Raw genomic sequence first — 17818 nt, forward strand, 5'->3', positions numbered from 1 at the left:
GATAGATTACTACGAGATGCTGGATCGGCGAATGTCCAGCTGGTAGATCTCAAGAAGACACAAATCCATTCATTCGACAGGCAAGGATTGTAACCAAGGCCGGAGACGCCACCATCCACCACGATTTGGACATCATCATCATGGCCACCGGCTATGACTCTGTGACTGGTAGCTTGCTTGACATGAATATCCGCAACAAGCACGGCGTCCGGCTACAGGATCTTGGCAGCACGGCATCAGCACCTATCTTGGCATGATGGCTCCCAATATGCCAACGCATTCGTGCTGTACGGGCGCAAGGGCCGACAACGCAAACGAACGCACCGCCCTTTATGAGCTTCAGGTTGACTGGGTAGTCTGTCTCCTGGAGCGGATGCGCGAAGACGCCTGCGTTCGATCGAGCCATCGAGGATTCTTGCCGCTCGTGGAGAAGTCTCGTACTGGAGGCCTTCGAGTCGACCCTTTTCCGCGACAGCACTGCGTGGTGGACTGGCGCAAACGTTCCCGACAAGACTGTTGAGCCCCTTGTCTTTCTAGGGGGGGTCCGCGATGGAGACAATGGTGTAGCCGTTCGCTGGAGGACTGGGCAAGTTTTGTCGTGTCATAGCAGCCCCGATTGGTTCGGGCTTTGTGGTGTGGTAGGAAAGACGCGGAGAACTTGAGTAGGTTGTTTTCAATGTTTACTATCTAATTTTCGCCTTCTATGCATGTCGCTGCTAGGTGGGTATTGGGCGTAGTAGCCAATACGTTATGATTTCGTACTTTATGGAAATCGACGAATCAATCAAAGATGCGATAGGAAACTCTTCTTCTCAATTATAGTTCTGACTTCTGACTTTAAGGGTAAGTCCTGGGGCACTGGAGCGGTGAGTTCCCACCGGGGCAATTCCTGCTGAGGGACATCCTGATATTTGCTAGGCCCAAGCCGATAGCATAAAAAGGTACCCTAACTAACGTCGCTGATGCGATTGGCTGATCTGAAGCCTTTTGCAACTTTCTTTATAACTTTCTTAAGTGGGGTAACTGTAGTAAAGATAAGAAGGCTTTGCGGTAGAAAGAACGATACGTTTAATGGGAAAAAAGGATGTCTGTGGCGACACTTAATCAAGTGACGACAACTCCCTACGTCTCCTTTCAAATCAAGTGGTATAGCATCATACCAGGGTGCCTAGTAGAGCACTTCACATGTGCCTAGGAGACCACTGGCTATATATCGAATCGCGGCTAGATGGAGGCAAGCAGTTTGACTTCTTCTCAGTTGACTGTTTATTTCTGGTCTCTCGTTTTCGTACAGTACTGTACTGCAGCGTAAAAAGTAGCAAATTGCGAGTTTACTTGTGAAGCACTTTGCGGCTATATCCAACTATGGCTTTGCTTATTCATGAGATACTTGTTTACGTTCAGTACTACATGAGGATAAGCGGCGGCTTTGCGCTATTGCATAGTCTTGAGGAAACAACCTGAAGATGACTCAAACCCATTTCAACTATCTGCTTCCAAAGGGCCCCATACTGTCAACAAAAAAAAAGGACAACTGGGAACAAGACTTATTGCAAGACGCCTATAGCCTCTTGGAATGCAGTTTGAGGTCATAGTTGTCTCTATAGATCTACGCCAACGAACTGCTGGGAGGGCCGAACACGGTAGGAGTGAAACCGTAGTTTAAGATAAAGAGCTGGTTCTGGCTGCGCAAGAATGTCGACGTCCTTCTGGCAGGCCTTGCGAAAGCAGCTCTAACAATGTTGCCGTAGTTGAAAAGAACGCAATGTCTACGGTCTGATAATCGATCTGAACCGAACTGCCGTATCTTGCATCAACATGGATGTGCCTTATCTTACGCTTAACGGCAGAAGCGACAACCTCACCGCCAGACTCGTCGCAATCATCGTACAGGAGATGACAACGTGCATTTCACGCTGGCGCGAGTATGCCACCTCGAAAGATTCCCAGCTCCAACAACTTCATAGAGAGAACCAGCAATACAAGGCACGCATCGAAGGGCAGTGTCAGACCATTAGCGAGCAAGAGGAACGGATCAGGCGTTTGGAGTTCGAGATGTTTCCTATGGAGATATCTCCCATGGAGCTGACATGCCGTACAGTTATGTGCAAATATTCCTTCCTCTTTCAAAACACTCTTTTATTCTCTAAAGCTTCTCCACATAGTGTGAAATATTCTCTGGAACACACTGTCTATAGTTACACACTTGCGTACCGGCTAGGAAAAAGCGGTTATTCCAGGTATTGTGGCCTGTTGCCTACACTGTCATTATGTAATTGGATTAAACACGGGCATTTGCTATATACCTTGAGTACCTCCAGCGCTAGGTAATCACTGCCAATTGCAGCTTATTTAAGAGCCATTTCTGGATTATTGTCGACCATGCTAGGTAGATCTGAGTACTTTTCTGGCTCCACTCTGATTTAAGAGTGAAGTTGTTTGTATTCAAAGAGGAAGGTATTTTTGCACATAACTGTACCGCGTCGCCAGCGGCGTTTTCAATGACGCTACGAGGCTCGAAGACGTCTGGTTCCATGAAAGACTTACATTCAAGCTTTGTGGGGGATGCATTGGGTGATGCCCCGCAGGAGACGTATGGTCAAATACCCGACGATGATAGTGCACACAATATGGACGACGTTTTTTCCCCACTGTTAGCCTTGGCAGTGACTGCAGCAGAGGACACGACCACAAAGGATGCTGAAGCAAGGGATTTGCCGCAGACCGAGAGCAAGAGCCCGATGAAAAGGCACATAGAAGAGGTAGAAGTTGCTTCGAAGCGGGTCCGTCATGTGTGACTCAAAGGTCATTAAACATGTATGGTTGCTGTCGGCAGTTCCTATAGCCTTTGGTGATAAGTAGAGCTCAATTACTGAGGACAGCGACAGCTCATCACAATACAAGCCAAGTATGCAATGAGCGCAATTGCGTCTAATAGTATACAGACGTGATCTGGAAAGTGAATTACACAAGTCGTGCCACTAATTAGAAGGTATCCGGGAATCTAGTGAGTATGCTAGAGAGGAAGCGACTTGAGCTCACAGCTGCAACTGCAAATATGCAAGTGTCGTTTGAAGTACTGTATTCAGGTCATCCCAAGATCGAATCAAAGCATTCAATCTGAGAGCAAACATCGAGGAATCGTCTTATAGTTCTGTAAGGTCAAAATAGACATGCCCTTCACGAATAATCGACATAAACGTGATCAATTACTGTACAACCTTCAGGACGACTCCCATTCATAGGTATTCTCCGCAATCTGCTAGGCCTCGGGTGTTTTATTCCAATATCCCTTCACGAGACCTGTCGCATTCTCTAGATTGGCTTCCGGCTCTATAGTCGTGTCCCATTGAATCTTATAGTGAGCTAAGCCGTCCACATTCTTCCTCCCGATGACCTCTCCTGACCAGTTTTCCAGAGTATGGTCGAGTTGATTTACCAGCTTTCTTCTGGTTTCAGGGTAGCCATGGCAGTTGTTCCAAGCAATTATGGAGGGTAGCATGTGCTGAAGTCTGTCTTCAGATTCCCAGGTCGGTTTCCAAATTACGTGGTAGTAGATTGTGTCGTCAACGACGCAGTGTCGTTGAATCCGCTCCATCTCCCACTCGGTTGCGGATGTGCCATTCTCATTCTTGTTTTGGTCGCCTGGTTGTTTCCTCATGGTGAATGTTTCAAGGCGTGAGCGTATCCACAGAGTATGACGGATTGTACGTAGTAGGCGCCAGTTGTAGCTTGATAGGCAGGCAGTAAAAGGTAGGCTAACGTTGCAGTTTAAGCAAAGGTGGCTTTTCTTATAAGAACTGTTCAACAACATGTATTGGCGGATAGAAATGGTCTGATATGCTTGTTGAAACCTCACGTGACCACAGTGACTGATCTTTCTTTAGATAAGGCATGAAGCCTGAGCGCTTATTACTACGGGCGAGCGAGCGGGGGCCAGCTTGCGACTAGGAAAAACTCCAGAAATTGACATGCCATTTATGGTCGAAATCAGTTTTTGGATCATTGTTTAGAGGCTCTCTCGACGCAGTCGATTGTGAGTTATGGCAGCATTTGCTGACAATGGACGTACGGACAGATCATACAATACGCGTCAGAAGCAAACACCGCTTCTTTGTGGAAGTTAGAAACAACTGAAGGATTGCCCTGTTTGCTTATGTAAGTTTTGCCAAGAGTCATTTGTTGCTTTCTGGAGATTTCTGTCAACAACGTAACTAGGGATTCCGCGTTTCCCTACACACGCTCTCAGCATAAAGGCAATTCCTCAGTTTAGAATTGGAGGTTTATGCTGGTCGTGATGTTCCCACAACCAATTATAACTCGCTGGACACACCTGCAGCTCATGCCCGTATGTTACACTCAATGAAGTCAACGAAAGCGCTCATGGAGGTACCCACGCGAAACGCTGCAAGTCGCCTGCCAAACTCAAGATCTCGGCAACGGCTTTACACCATCATCTTCATTACTGTCATTGTCTTCACCACCATCTCCCAATCACATGATGACCAGAGCGACAGATTTGCGCCGGGATGGGGTGCGGGAACTAGTCGTATACTTGGGACGAATGGCCCCACAACGTTTTTTGATTGGAGATCCAAGCCATGGCGCCAATGAGCATCGCGCAGGACTTCGAAGCTCGGCCATTTGACAGACATGGAGGCTGCGCCATTAAATCACATGTTCAATCCATGCTCGATTCGCGGCGGCAAGACGAGATACTAGCGACATTGTCATGAATGTGTTTGCTGTTCTATGTCCAGCCGGAGATGAATGTCATAGGGCGAAAACCCCCATCGCAAGGGTGAGCCGATGCGCCTGAGAGCGTGGTGCCCCGTATTAGCCTCTGCGCCTTGCTCCAAAATGTAACGGGATGCGCCAAATCCCTGTTGGCGGAGGGCCTACTTGGATAGTTGCTCAAACTGATAAATAGGTTGGCTAGAAGCTAGTGCACTTCTTTTGTTTATATCCTACGCACTGCATTTGTTGCTTCCTTTACTCTCACGCACGAAGCACGAATTTCTCTACACATTGCACACTAATCATCCATTTCCGTACTTGACCAGACACTTCATATGCCGTCAACTATGCACATTGCGCCAACGGCTCCGATGGACTGTTCAGAAGAGTTAAGCAGTCCTGTCGCAAAGTCTGAAGATGCTACTGTCTTCTGGAACGATGTACTAGGTATGATGTTCTATTTGATGCCCATTTCGATACTAATTTGTAAACAGTCGCAATAGAGAAAGTCTTAGTCGCAGCTGACAGGCAGATCCAGCGCTTCGATGCTGAGGAGCTGGTTGCCCACCGTCTCGACGAGGCATGTGACACTCAGTTTGAGACCCAAGTCCGTTGGAAGGGAAAAGATGAGACCTGGGAGCCTGAGGAAAATATCGCAATAAAGAAAGCCACAGTTGCCACCGATTCGATGTGCGGACGCGTTCATGGAACTGCGGCACAAGATGTCGCAGCTGACACGCAGATCCATCGCTTCGTTTTTGAGGAGCTGCTTGCGCACCGTCGCGACCCGACATGTGACACTCATTTTGAGATCCGAGTCCGTTGGAAGGGAAACGATGAGACCTGGGAGCCTGAAATAAACATCCAGAAAGATGCTCCGTTGGCCTTGTTCGCTTACTGGAAACGCCTGAAGGGCGGACGGGAAGGTGCGATGGTGGACAATGGATTGTGGCACCCTTTCAAAGTCGAGTCTCACAAGATCAAACCCGCTGGGAGCGTCTACTTGGAGGTCGCTTGGGTCGGGTCTCCTGAAACATCTTGGGAGCCAGAAAAAGAAATTCAAGAAGCTGACGAGAAACTTGTGAAAAGGTACTGGGCGTCTGTTGGCGGCCGTGCTGCGGCAATGAAGAGACCGACCGAGGTTAAGTCTTCGGTAAGGATGAACAAGAGTTGCAAGGTGACGCATCCGAGCCGTTCTACAGGTAAACGGAGCCGTTCTAGGCGACACAACAGCTTGGAGCAACCGACAGAGGAAAAGACCAGCACCATGATAACGTTTGTGGTTCGGGTTCTTGCGCCGGTTTTCTGTCTGCGAAACCCATTTCGCCTAGTAAGAAGGAAACCATGCGTTCTTTGCCTGTGCCTAAGGGTGACAATAAAAATTCAGGGGAAAGTCTCCAATAAAGACGTTAATTACAAAAGAAATAGTAATCCCACCTACCTGAATCTCATGTTTCATAGACACGACACGACTTACCACAGTAAGAGCCACCGAGACCTGTGTCGGCAGTCTCAGAATTGTGGCATGTCTATGGCGTGAAAAGGTTGCTACGTAATTGACGAGCTAGTTTGCTTCCAAGACGGTGCTCTAGGGCAGCTGCCACTACTCATAGGTCGATGAATAGCTTTCTATCGCTTGACGGTGTATTTGATAAAAGTTTAGCCACACAGCAGTCACGAGCGCAAAACCACAAGAAGAGTCAGCAATAGCTAAAGATGTTCGGGACCGATCAGGTTCATGCTGAAGGCCTATGAAGTATGCCTCTTTGAGAGGTTGGTCCTATTTTGGGAATAAGTAAAACCTGACCATACGGTAGTGTTAGATATTGCCTGCAAACTCAAAGACTATGGCAGTATTTGGATCTTTAATTACATCGAAACAAAGTGATGACAGTAAAATTAATCTGAGTTAGAACTATAAAAACTCATGATATGTCTTATATTTTGGAGGCTGCTAGGTAGAACTATGCTGTGCTACTTGCTATGTGCTTGATGAGCGTCTCATACACAGCAGGTGCTGGACAGAAGACGACTACTGTTCCACCCTTCCGAGTGCTCCCTTAACCATCTGTTTTCATTCTCAATATTCCCTCCGTCCGGCAGGGGTCCCCATGACAAGCCATTCAGACAGTTTGTGATCTTTGTCACCGTCGCATCGAGATGTTGAATTCTACCAAAGTCAGAATATGTCTTGAAAGTGCCCTAGCCAAGGTAACCTACTGCTCTATATAGAGTCTCACTTGTTTTGATGTTTTGATGACTCGATCTAATCGGCCTCTGACTGCCAATAATCGGTCTGTAATATCGTTCCTGTCGTCGTTAAGCATTTCCCTATGTTCCTTGTAGCTGTGCCAGAACTGAGGTAGACTAACGTGAATTGCCTCGGTTGCACTTCTGTTGAGTTGCCGACGTATTGTGCCGATAGGCCAGCATTCTCCAACGTTTCAGACGGCAGGGTGAGCCCTTGCATGTCCGAATCAATGAACTGAGTATTCTCAGCCGGCAAGCTACTGGCGAAATATTGACTGCCGTGTTTTCGGGCGTCCGGCGAGTTTTCGGCCTGTCCAAGGTGACCTACTGTGGACTGCTGGTCCCGTAGTCGTTGTCTTCCATATGGCAAGTAACCCGCCGGCTGACTTGTCGGCTGTGACGGACGCTGGGACATTTTGAGCGAAGGGCCAACGGCTAAAGTGTGCAACAGTGAAAACCTCTTGGGGCAAAGACGATTGCTGTTTGATGCAGACATGGTCAGCACAGATCCGAGACGGCTCAAAGTCACTTATAGTATTGCGGCCCTGATCCGCCGTTGCGGAAAGCAAGACGATGGGCTTGCATTACGGAGTGGCCGCCAAAACTCCCATTCAGCATAAAAACGGGATTAGTATTATGTCGCGACACGCTCAACAGGATTCGCTTGGCCGCGCAATTACCTCACAATCCTTTCGGTACCGCCAGCCTATGCATGATGATCTTGCGATCCACTCCGTCACGAAGGCGCAATTACGGATAATCGCCGGAGAGGATCTGCCTTCTCCAGCCAACTTGATAACTGCAATCATATCCAGTTCGGTGGCTTTTCTGTTTGTGTGATGGATCAGAAACTAGAAGTGGAATAAGGCGCGAACATGAGCCAGGTTCAGGCAGGGGAAGCCCTCCGCTGAGGTATCTAATCCAGTCGCTCATGACTCGAGCCCAGGCCAGCCTCTCTGTTGGGCGGTGATATTGCTGCGAAGGGACAATCACGAAAAGCGGGGCGGAAGTTTGACAACTGCTCGCCTTCTGTCTGCCTCAAGGAGCAAATGTTTGATTTAATCCTGGTCCTTGTCATTCGCAACCCTAAGCCGTGTTGGTATCTATCCACTTTCGATGGCCCGTTGAACCAACAAGATCATCTTGTCTTCCAATTGGTCGAAGTCGTTCCAAGGGCCTGCAATTCCCGTAATACCGACCCGGCCAGACTGCAGTTGACAAAACTGATGCCACCTACCTTATCTGACAGTTCCAAACAAGGGATCAAGAAGTCTAGGACCCTCCAGCAGAACCCTGATCTCCAGGGTCCTCGCTTTGGAGTAATAACAAAAAGATACTTCACGCCGTTTTCCACCTCGCCACTGAAAGTCGTATTCACTGGAATCTCATTTGTTTTGGGGAGTATGTGAGTAAGCGAGGTCGAAACGATAGAGACTTAGATCTGCTGCTACCTAGTTGCAATTCTTGATCTGCCCGTTGTTGGTACCCTGTTCGATTCCTGTCTACTTCCCAACCTGGATCCTTGTCGGACGTTTTGCATGGGCAACAGCGCCGGTGGTCCTCGGCTCCGTCACACCCTCCGATTTGCTTGTCTTTCTACAAATTGCTTTTTTTTTTTTTTTTTTCTGTTGCCGACGTCAAATTCAGCTGCAACGAATGCTAGACATTACCCCCGTCGGTTCATAGAAACACCTACTTATAACATGAATAAACACATCGCAATCGATAAGCCGTTCTGCTCTAGTGTTGCCTTACCGCGTTCCTCGTGCATTCTAAAGTTTCTTGCTCCCTTCATCATCGCACGCAACACCATGAATTCCGATGTCTATTACAGCCCCAAAGAGCCAACACTTTCAGCAGATCACAACGGCCACGTTTCGAAAATAGTAAGCACCCCTTACTTGACAGAATATTCAAGCAGCCAATCACCCTATTTGCCTGATGCGACAGAGAGTGTTGCGGGCAAGCTGAGAGGTAAGAGAGCATCTACTCTCAGCGGTAAGAAGCGACGAAACGACTTACACACCAAGGCTTCCGTTCGGAATTGTCTCCGCGTCCTTCGTCCCCCTCACCCAGGCAACTTCAAGTGAACCTCCCACGGCTGCGCGATTTAGACATTTTCCATCCAGCTAAAGCATCAAACTCCACGACCTCCATGACCTCCTCCATGACCTACTCGCCTCGTCTCGTCGGATCTTGTGAAAGCTTTCCGAGACCCGCTACGCTCTCATCGGATACCCAAAGTCCCATACCATTGGCGACAAACGGATGCTGTAACGGCCTCCCTCTCTCCAATGCAACCCCGCAATGCCAGCATCGGTCCCAGAACTCGCCATTGGCCGTCGAAGGCTGTCTTCTCAACTGGCTTCCGGCAAGCCCTCAAACCAGCGCACCGGCCTCGCGTCGGCGTCGTCGTCCAACAAGCCGTCCCCATTGCAACGTGAGGTATACTTCGGAACAACTTGATTGCATTGACAACCTTCACGGCAGCGGTCTATCTTGGGAAAGAATTACGGAAGAGTACAACGCCATGTTCCCCAGCGACGCCGAGAAAGGACACGAACGCAGACCCCAGGGCCTCCAGGGTGTCTTTTATCGCAGAAACAAGCAGGCCTCTATTTAAGAGAGAGTGACTACATGATAGCGTTGGTTTATTTTCTTTCAGACGGAAGTCACTACAATAAGTTTGTTCTGCAGCCCGAAAGATGCTCGTTTCGAACACCTCTCTGCTAGATCCAATCACAGACCTTGAAAAAGCTATCCAGGTTCTCATCCTAGGAGGCCAAGGACTTACGTACTCAACTGACAGACTGTCTTGCCTGATGGGAAACAGGGCTACCCTAATTTGGCAAGGGGCTGCTAGGGCCAGGAGGTCCTTCAGCGCAGGAGGCGAGGCGGGTTGTGGGAGACCCTTCTCATTCATGAGGGCGTGTGCTTTCAAGAATACTATAGTAAGGTCATGGCGCCATCGCTGCCGGTGATCCATCTGAACTTCCCTAGGGCTGTAAAGTGGTACCACCCACCACACAATCAAGGGCCATCCCCTGACCCGGGTGCTCCGGTAAACGCAGTCTGCCACGTCATTTTGAAGGCTTTGTGTTGGAACCAGGATGTGACCTCTAGAACATTGACAGTGATTGAATAAAATCAGCACTTGGAATTGGGCCCAGGGTTCCTGTGGTAAGGCCCCGCTTGTTATTAGATCCACAATCAAATTTACATGACTCGCTCAATCAATCCTCTTCCGTTTTTACGCTATGCCCTTGTGCCTGTTTTATGATAGGCTTCGACCAGGGTGTACGCCGTACAGGCTGATGTTTTGAGGGGGGGGGGGGGGGGGGGGCGGGATGGGAGGAATTGCACGGGCATCAACTCCGAGATTGGACCGTTTGTCAATCTGTTACCCAAACCATCGGCCCCCTGTCAACCTCGTCTAGATATTGTTGCTTGCAAAATGTGATATGCGGGATGAGCGGAGGGTAAGGTGCACGTTTTCGTTCCAACAGCAACAGTAGTGTGAGAATCCGGACCAATGTCCCCTTTCTCCAAGAAAGAGAAAAGTACAACAAAAAAAACGAGTTGTTCCAGCCTATTGGTAACGAATGCGATTGGCACGCTTGAGATCCGTTTCTGCTGCCTGAATCATGGCACAACATCGTGGCGTCTATGTCTCGTGCCGTATTAAAGAGTAAAAGCACTGTCCTGATTGTATGAACAACGACAATACCGAACGTGCCAACTTTCATCGTCGTTGGCCGCAGACTATTGTCTATCCTCTCTGACAACGTTGATTTGTATCACTGCTTCGAGAGTGACGTCATGTATCCATCTCGGCAACGTGCTCGGCGGCCTGGCCAATTACGGTACAGGCGTCAATCCTCCCGAAATCGAGTCCGGCATTGTGACGCCATTCCTACAGCGCAACCGGTCCAAGCCCTTCAACAGAGGGCAAGTCTTACCCGCGACAGCCTGGTTTATCCGAGAAATGTCACCGAAAACCCATTGATATCCCCCATATCAGACCCCCTTTTCGAAATCAATGGCCCACATGATCAAGACCTCGGCAAATATGAGGGTTTTGAGCGTGCGCCTGTGTTAGTAACTACTTCCTTACTAACACACTGACAGAAGGCTGACAACCTTAGGTTTACACTAACACCTCCGGCGATTCAAGAGCCGCCAGACGTTTGGTTTTGCTACATCATAGCTATAGAAAATGCTGTTACCAAGATGGAAAAGGAAAACGAGAAACATCTCAATGCCATTGCGTTGCTGTAAGTTGAGCGATTACGCCACCGGAATGATGCGGCCCTGACGTCCTGTGTAGACATGACGAGCTGAAATCCAAGGTGACTACGCTTGCTGTTGCCGTCGAAGACACCGCGGCCCTAACGCCAATTTGGGATGGAATGACTGAGTGGGGCCAACAGGAGCAATGAAAGCAAATTCTGTACTTAGCTTTTGCTGCTTTGTTATGTGTATTTTGAGCCGGGACATGGCGTTGCATTCTCTTTGGCTTTTCTCATCTAAACAATCCGTAATGCGAAAGACTTTCGACAGAAATATCGTACTACAGACGGATACAGATTCTACTTGACGCATTGTGAGGCCAATACTCCGTGTAGACAATCAAGCAGGGCATATTCCGATTTCCAATCGTTTTCTGGCACTTCTTTGCTTTGCCAAGCCGGCAGATCCTGGTCTTGACGCGTTGACCATGCAGTGGAAATGACAGCCCGCCAATTTTCTGCTCGTATCCAGTCACGTGTCGCTCTTCGGCATCCACAGATCCGCGCAGTTTGGCCGTTAGCCTGAAACTTGTGGGTAATAAGGTTTACGCCGTTACCAAACTGTCGGGTCGGATCAGGGGTTGGCGTAGGGGGCCCTTTTGATTTCTCTTTCCCGAAAGAGAACGCAAAGCCGTCGCCAGCGAGGTGGGTCAATAAAGGGTCTCGTCTCAAAGGGTCCAACATACATGCAACAGGTGGACGACAACCCTTGTCTTTCAATTGCAACTGGAAGTAGTTTCGCTCCCATAGCGGAGCTATAGTTCAAGTCAGCACTTTGTTAGGGCCTATCGTTTCTCAAAATGGCACTTGGCAACAGGGTGCTGCATACGTCAACAGTCACGTGGGGTCCACCTCCACTAAGCAAACAACGTCAAATTAGGATGGTCACTGAATATTGTCACCTTGGCCAGAAACATGGAGCCGACATACTGCACCATCAAACGTCAAGGGTAGCAAGCTAGTTCCGAGCGCGAATCCAGACCCCGCGGTACGTTGTATTGAATACCCGCCAGATCTTTGATAGCTTTGGGCTAACTTGCCTATACTGGGAGTCTCCACTTACGTTCTGGCGCTAGCTGCCTTCCAAAATGCAGGCAAAAACGTTATTTAATCAACCTCGTCTAGAAGACTAATCGCGTCTCGGCTTTTCCTGACTGAAAGGTTTGTTGGTTTGGTCCCCCGCACGACGGACCACCAGACAGTGACAGTGGGACTTTACATGGGTATACGCCAGTCACCCTCGTCGTGTCCCAACGTCCTCCCTTTGACCGACGACACCTGGCCAAAGTTGCTCTATTGCCGAAAGTGAAATTGCACATCGCTCCATACTGCTGCAGTACTCTTAGGGGCCAAACCAAGTAGGCTTTATTGTGTTTAGCAGCTGCCAGTTGGATTCTCTAATCGAGTCACAGTTGGAGAAGACCGTCGATGCCGATGTAGGACATCACCAAGAGGGACACAAGCACGTATGCATCATGGGCCTTTGGCCCTCTAGGCTCATATGACTTTTTGTCGTGCCAAACGATCCTCCCTCCCTTTATGTCGAGGAAGCTCTTGAGCGCTCTGGGACGAACGTTGACTCCACGAACTAATGCACTAAGCAGCCTCATCCTCTCGTCACAATCACATTCACTAGGTCAATATTTCCCCTTTTCAACGGAGAAACAAATAGAAGCGGTCGTATTACAGTCTATCTCTACCACTATGACGATTGGGACTATCGATCCGACCGCGGAGCAATCCCATCCAATGCTTCGTTCAGCACAGCTATCCTGCCCTAGGTCGACGGTTTTAAGTATGTGGCACTTTCCATAGGATTCGTATGGCGAAATGAAGAAGGTTGAGGAGATTGACGATAACGCTGAGATAAATAATAAACCAAAACGCCGTCATAATGCAGAATAAGGTCGGAGCGCAAATCTGTGTATGTAGTGAAGATCCTCGTACAAGCAAGATGCTTTTTGTGGCAAATATGCCGAATTGAAGAGACGGCTTGCAGGAAAAACTGATGGTGGGTAGCTGGCGAGATGACCAAGGCTCATTGTTGGGAAGTATGGCAATTGGGAAAAAAAAAAAAAAAAAAAAAAAAAAAAAAAAGAAAAAGAAAACAATTAGGCACATCCAGACTGTGGCTAGAAAAACGTCGTGCTGGGCGGAACACTTCGCGGTCTAGGCTACTTCCTAGCCAAAAACGCATGGCACAACTGGTGGTTCAGAGAATTGAGTCAGCCCCTGACCATGTACTGTACTCCGTAGACAACAATGGACCGCGTTCTCGGCTCCACGGTCCGCAATCGAGACCAGTGTGGGGCTAAGTGACTTTAAAGAATACTAAGTCAGTTATGGATCGCATCGTAGGGAGTATTTTTCGGCTGGATGTGCACGCCACGAGGAGCCAATTCTAGCTCCAGGTCAGGAAGCCACCCTCTGCAGTGTGAATGAAGACAGGGAACTAGAAGCAGGTCCAGAACATCACGCAAAGAAACTGTAGTTGCTAGAAACGCTGAAGAGACGGCAGAAACATGCTAGATACAATTTTGGATCTGTTTGACGAAACCAAAGATGGCTTTATACAAGATTAACCAGCGCCACATGTGGGAGTAATACGGTGGTATCGAAGCAGTCAGTTTAGAGGTCCAAGCAAGCAAGCGTTAGAGACACATTCACTGTGAGGCGATTTCAAATGAACAAGACCATGGCCATTGCATCCCCAAAGAGGATGCTCTACAAGCACGACAAGAGGGCCAAGGATAAGGTCCGAAAGTCTGGCGGCAGTGCCATGAGGAAAGCGATACAGTTAGGCGAGGAAGCCCGTGTGTTTTCGGCCGTCGTCCACTTCAACCCCACATATGGACGTCTAGATGGGGCTGTATACGTCCCCGAAGGCGAAAGCATTCCAGATGTGAACGCATTTGTAAGCTCGGGCGGAAAGCGACCCTTGCAGTCTCGGAGATGGCAAACAAAAAGCTGATGCAAATTCTAAACCAGTTATTGGAACTTCTGAACGGCCTGCACGGCAATAGTCGAAGCCGCGACCCACAACAACGAGCTAAGACGCGACATCAGGACCCACAGGGCAGACAAGATGGCAGCGCAACTCCGCACGACGAAATAATAGTGGGGATTGGCAGCACCGAGATCGCCGCCGCTCAAGCGGAAAGCAGCAAGGAAGCCGATGCGGACGCCGATGTCTCCAACAACATTCCTGTCGACAGTAACAGCGCAGACTGCGTTGGCATTCTAAAAGCTAGCTACGACATGACTCTCATAGCAACAAGAGACACCGACGATGAGACTGATGACAAGATGCAATGTACCAGGGATACAGGAAACGATTTGGCCGTGCATAATGCGGCCCGGCCTGTTGAAAGCCACGAAATGCCCGATGACGCTGTCGTACATGGTGTGGGTGGACATGATGAGTCAACTCGCATGTTTGACGCCGACATGCATGCGATCCTCGAGACGGAGCAGGCTGAAAACAGAGGCCAGACCGAGGGTGTTTCTGATTGGCAAATGGTGGAAGCACAAGATGCGAAAGTCCAGAATCCACGAGTGATGGGTAATAGCCTCGCCAGGAGGAAAGCACGCAGTATGCAACTGTTTTTGAGACAGGTGTCTTTGCGTATGCGGCTTGCAACCCAACAGGAACGGCTTCCGCTACACCGGATCGCTCATCAAGACAGATGGAGGAGTGTATCACAGCTTAGTCAAAGGCGTTGAAACTGAAGGCATTACTAGTGAATTGTCCCGGTTTGTAGTTGTAAGGAGTTTTAAATTGATTCTTATACGTGAAGTCCGCAAGGCTACTCACCCTAAGCTTAACTTAAAGGAAAGAGAGAAAAACTAAAGAAAGAAAAGAAAAACCGTTTCACAGTAATTCTATTAAGCATAGGCCTTGTAGAATCCTCTGATTATTACTTAGTATATTGCCTAGAGGTTGAAGACCTGTGTAGTTAAGCTCGATTGGGACTATGTGCCTTAGTCCCTAGCACCGAGTAGAATTTCTACTATCTTATGATGCCCTTTGCTATTTGCAACTCCCAGCGCGTTCTTGTGATATCCACCTCGAGCGTTGGCATCCGCATTATTAGCAATGAGCGTAGAGACAACTTCAGCGTGGCCTTCTGATGCTGCAGCGTAGAGGGCGTTCTCATTATGGCTGCCTTGTGCATTCACATTTGCGCCACTGCTGAGAAGGATCTGCACAGTTTTGTGGTGACCTTGTGACGCTGCAGCGTAAAGAGCGCTTCCAAATCGGCCCTGTGCGTTTACATCCGCGCCTTTGTCGATAAGCATTTGTGCAGCCTTATGGTGGCCGGTGTGGGATGCAACCTGGAGGGCATGATTCTTCGCATGCAAAAAGCCTTCAGGCTCAGCACTGAGAAGTACGCGTATAACCTCATCGTGACCTCGTAATGTTGCAGCATGAAGAGCATTGCTTTGTTCGTAAATATTCGCACCGTTGTTAAGAAGCATCTGAACAATGACCTGATGGCCTGCCGAGGATGCAGCTCGGAGAGCGCTACCGAGATCACCAGTCTGTGCGTTGACATCTGCTCCGTTGTCGAGGAGAAGCTGGACAATATCGTCATGGCCCAGTTCCGCTGCCAGAGCCAATGGCAGTTTGCCTTTTTCATCTTGCTTCTCGACATTCGCCCCTGCTTCCAACAGATACTTGATTGTTGAAGTCATGTACGGTTCAGTCGAGCGTTTCTTAATAGCCTTTAGTAGGACGAGGCTATTGTCGCGGTTGACCATGTGCCAGTAACGAAGTTTGAAGAGACAATTGTAAAAACGATTCAACTGGATCATGACAAACAGATCCTTTGCTGACTCCTTTCTTGTCCAACCATCATGATAAGCTCATTTGGTAGAGAGATTCCCATTATGACGTCAAGATGAATGTAGTCGATTTGTTGGTGAAGTCGAGTTTTTAGGGCGTCAGCCAGTGCTGATATTGAGAGATAAGGGACAATCAGGACTAAATAGGATATGCTGCCGTTCTGTGACGGATGCAGCCATCGGCAGCTGACAGTCATAATGGGGATCACTGAACCATTGCTAAGGGTTGCCGTATGTTGGTTACTACTTTGCTGTTGGTGCTCCTCTGCGCGATTCCCCGCGATTAATTACTGTTCCTGTACTACTACTGGTAGACGGGTGACTCGGCCCCATAGTCCCCGTTTGCCCGAGTGGGTCACTAGCCAGCGCATGTTGATTGCTGCTACAATGTCGTTTAGTAGACGCACAAGTAACACAAGAGGGAACATAGAAAACGGCTTGCAACCTTTCATAGCCAAAATTTTTTTTTTAATTACCAAAGTCGGCAGGAATCTGTATCTGAATTTGTCTAGTAAGAAAGTGGGAAAGCAGAACAAAAAAAACGGAGAACAAATCGCAGCGTTTAGTTTCCAGGGTGCCCTTGATCTTCCCTACGCGGGGATTATGGCTGTCCAAGGTCAGGCCCTCCTTCCTATTCCAGTAAGGTAGTATTGTAGCTCCACTTCCCCTGCATCTGCTTGTTGTGAATCCGCCGGAACCAAGCAATTAACGAGGCCGGGCCAAAGAAAACTCCCTAGTCACGACGGGCCTACCAACAAGGCCTCAAATGCTAGAGCGAGTCAGTTGATGCAGCTGACATCAGAATCTTGTTTCTGGGCAGCCTTTCGTGTAACAAGCAAGTTCTTTTGAAAACAATCTTGGGCACGATGGGGTCTGGTTTCCTCCCCAATGGGCGCCCGTTGCCCGCTCGGAAGTGAGGCTGGCCAAATATCTCTCCGAAGTGTGTTCGGCGTTGGACAAGGTAGTTGGCAGGGTGAGGAAGCCCCAGGATGAGAGGATGGTGGTTCCCGGATGGGTAACGGATAGGCTTGTGGGTGGGGTTTCTTGTGTAGAGGGAGGAGGGGTAATGTGTGGGTGGATGTGTGGGCCTGTGGACTGATTGATTGCCTGTGTACTCGACCCCCTGGTGAGTTGGCTTGGTGGAGCCTACGTGGCCTACGTCGTTGTCTAGGTTGCCTCCACGCGCAAGGACGAGGACGACCAGACGGTAGGGCTGGTTGTTGAGATAATCGGGTTGGCAGGCTCAAGTGCCCAGCGGGAAGCAGACCGCCGACAACCGATGAGCCTTGAGAGGAGTGAACGTGTCGTGGGTAAAGTCTCGGACTTGCTTGCGGGGAACCCCGGCCTGGCTGATGGATAGTCTCTTGAACATTTGGGTCTTTCTTAACAGCGATAGCCATATTTTGCGACGGCAGGGGTTACCTAGTATTGATAGATAGGTAGAGAAATTTAGAAAACGAAGAATTTGGGCGAGGAAACAGGTTTTAAGAGGAGCAGCGGATGTTGGAAAGTAGGAAGCAAATTCATTCCTCACTTCATGGTTCTTATATCTCAACAAAGCCCACATGGCGATCGAAGCATTTCTCCTATGGAGGCACCAGCATAGCGCCAATGGAAAAAAAAGGTAAGCGGGTAGGAAGCATGCATCCCATGCCTTACGAGTAGCGGATGACTGAGGGCTCCTAGCAAAGGTTATT

At 48.9% G+C, this 17818-nt stretch overlaps 8 protein-coding genes across 8 annotated transcripts; 6 read left to right on the forward strand and 2 right to left on the reverse strand.

Moving 5' to 3' along the window:
* Positions 1-140: 140 nt before the first annotated feature.
* CTRU02_214321 (cyclopentanone monooxygenase) lies at positions 141-257 on the forward strand (the record flags this gene model as incomplete). Its single annotated transcript, XM_070206227.1, has 1 exon — positions 141-257. The coding sequence occupies one exon, from the start codon at positions 141-143 to the stop codon at positions 255-257; it is 117 nt and encodes a 38-aa protein (XP_070060001.1).
* A 1561-nt stretch (positions 258-1818) lies between these two features.
* On the forward strand, positions 1819-2798 carry CTRU02_214322 (uncharacterized protein; the record flags this gene model as incomplete). The annotated part of the gene is made up of 2 exons (XM_036734030.1): positions 1819-2081; positions 2477-2798. 2 exons carry the CDS (start codon positions 1819-1821, stop codon positions 2796-2798), a joined length of 585 nt encoding a protein of 194 aa, XP_036574246.1.
* Positions 2799-3262: 464 nt separating this feature from the next.
* Positions 3263-3814, reverse strand: CTRU02_214323 (uncharacterized protein; the record flags this gene model as incomplete). The annotated part of the gene is made up of 1 exon (XM_036734029.1): positions 3263-3814. The coding sequence occupies one exon, from the start codon at positions 3812-3814 to the stop codon at positions 3263-3265; it is 552 nt and encodes a 183-aa protein (XP_036574245.1).
* A 1270-nt stretch (positions 3815-5084) lies between these two features.
* On the forward strand, positions 5085-6008 carry CTRU02_214324 (chromo domain-containing protein; the record flags this gene model as incomplete). The annotated part of the gene is made up of 3 exons (XM_070206228.1): positions 5085-5184; positions 5232-5890; positions 5940-6008. The coding sequence occupies 3 exons, from the start codon at positions 5085-5087 to the stop codon at positions 6006-6008; spliced, it is 828 nt and encodes a 275-aa protein (XP_070060002.1).
* Positions 6009-8798: 2790 nt separating this feature from the next.
* CTRU02_214325 (uncharacterized protein) lies at positions 8799-9610 on the forward strand (the record flags this gene model as incomplete). Its single annotated transcript, XM_036731809.2, has 2 exons — positions 8799-8961; positions 9018-9610. The coding sequence occupies 2 exons, from the start codon at positions 8799-8801 to the stop codon at positions 9608-9610; spliced, it is 756 nt and encodes a 251-aa protein (XP_036576581.2).
* Positions 9611-11026: 1416 nt separating this feature from the next.
* CTRU02_214326 (uncharacterized protein) lies at positions 11027-11426 on the forward strand (the record flags this gene model as incomplete). Its single annotated transcript, XM_070206229.1, has 3 exons — positions 11027-11081; positions 11195-11261; positions 11315-11426. 3 exons carry the CDS (start codon positions 11027-11029, stop codon positions 11424-11426), a joined length of 234 nt encoding a protein of 77 aa, XP_070060003.1.
* Positions 11427-13959: 2533 nt separating this feature from the next.
* Positions 13960-14999, forward strand: CTRU02_214327 (uncharacterized protein; the record flags this gene model as incomplete). Its single annotated transcript, XM_036731807.1, has 2 exons — positions 13960-14190; positions 14265-14999. The coding sequence occupies 2 exons, from the start codon at positions 13960-13962 to the stop codon at positions 14997-14999; spliced, it is 966 nt and encodes a 321-aa protein (XP_036576579.1).
* A 258-nt stretch (positions 15000-15257) lies between these two features.
* Positions 15258-16091, reverse strand: CTRU02_214328 (Ankyrin repeat domain-containing protein 50-like protein 3; the record flags this gene model as incomplete). The annotated part of the gene is made up of 1 exon (XM_036731806.1): positions 15258-16091. The coding sequence occupies one exon, from the start codon at positions 16089-16091 to the stop codon at positions 15258-15260; it is 834 nt and encodes a 277-aa protein (XP_036576578.1).
* Positions 16092-17818: the final 1727 nt, after the last annotated feature.

Source organism: Colletotrichum truncatum (assembly GCF_014235925.2).
Source record: "Colletotrichum truncatum strain CMES1059 chromosome Unknown Contig_0011, whole genome shotgun sequence".
NCBI classification, from domain to species: domain Eukaryota; kingdom Fungi; phylum Ascomycota; class Sordariomycetes; order Glomerellales; family Glomerellaceae; genus Colletotrichum; species Colletotrichum truncatum.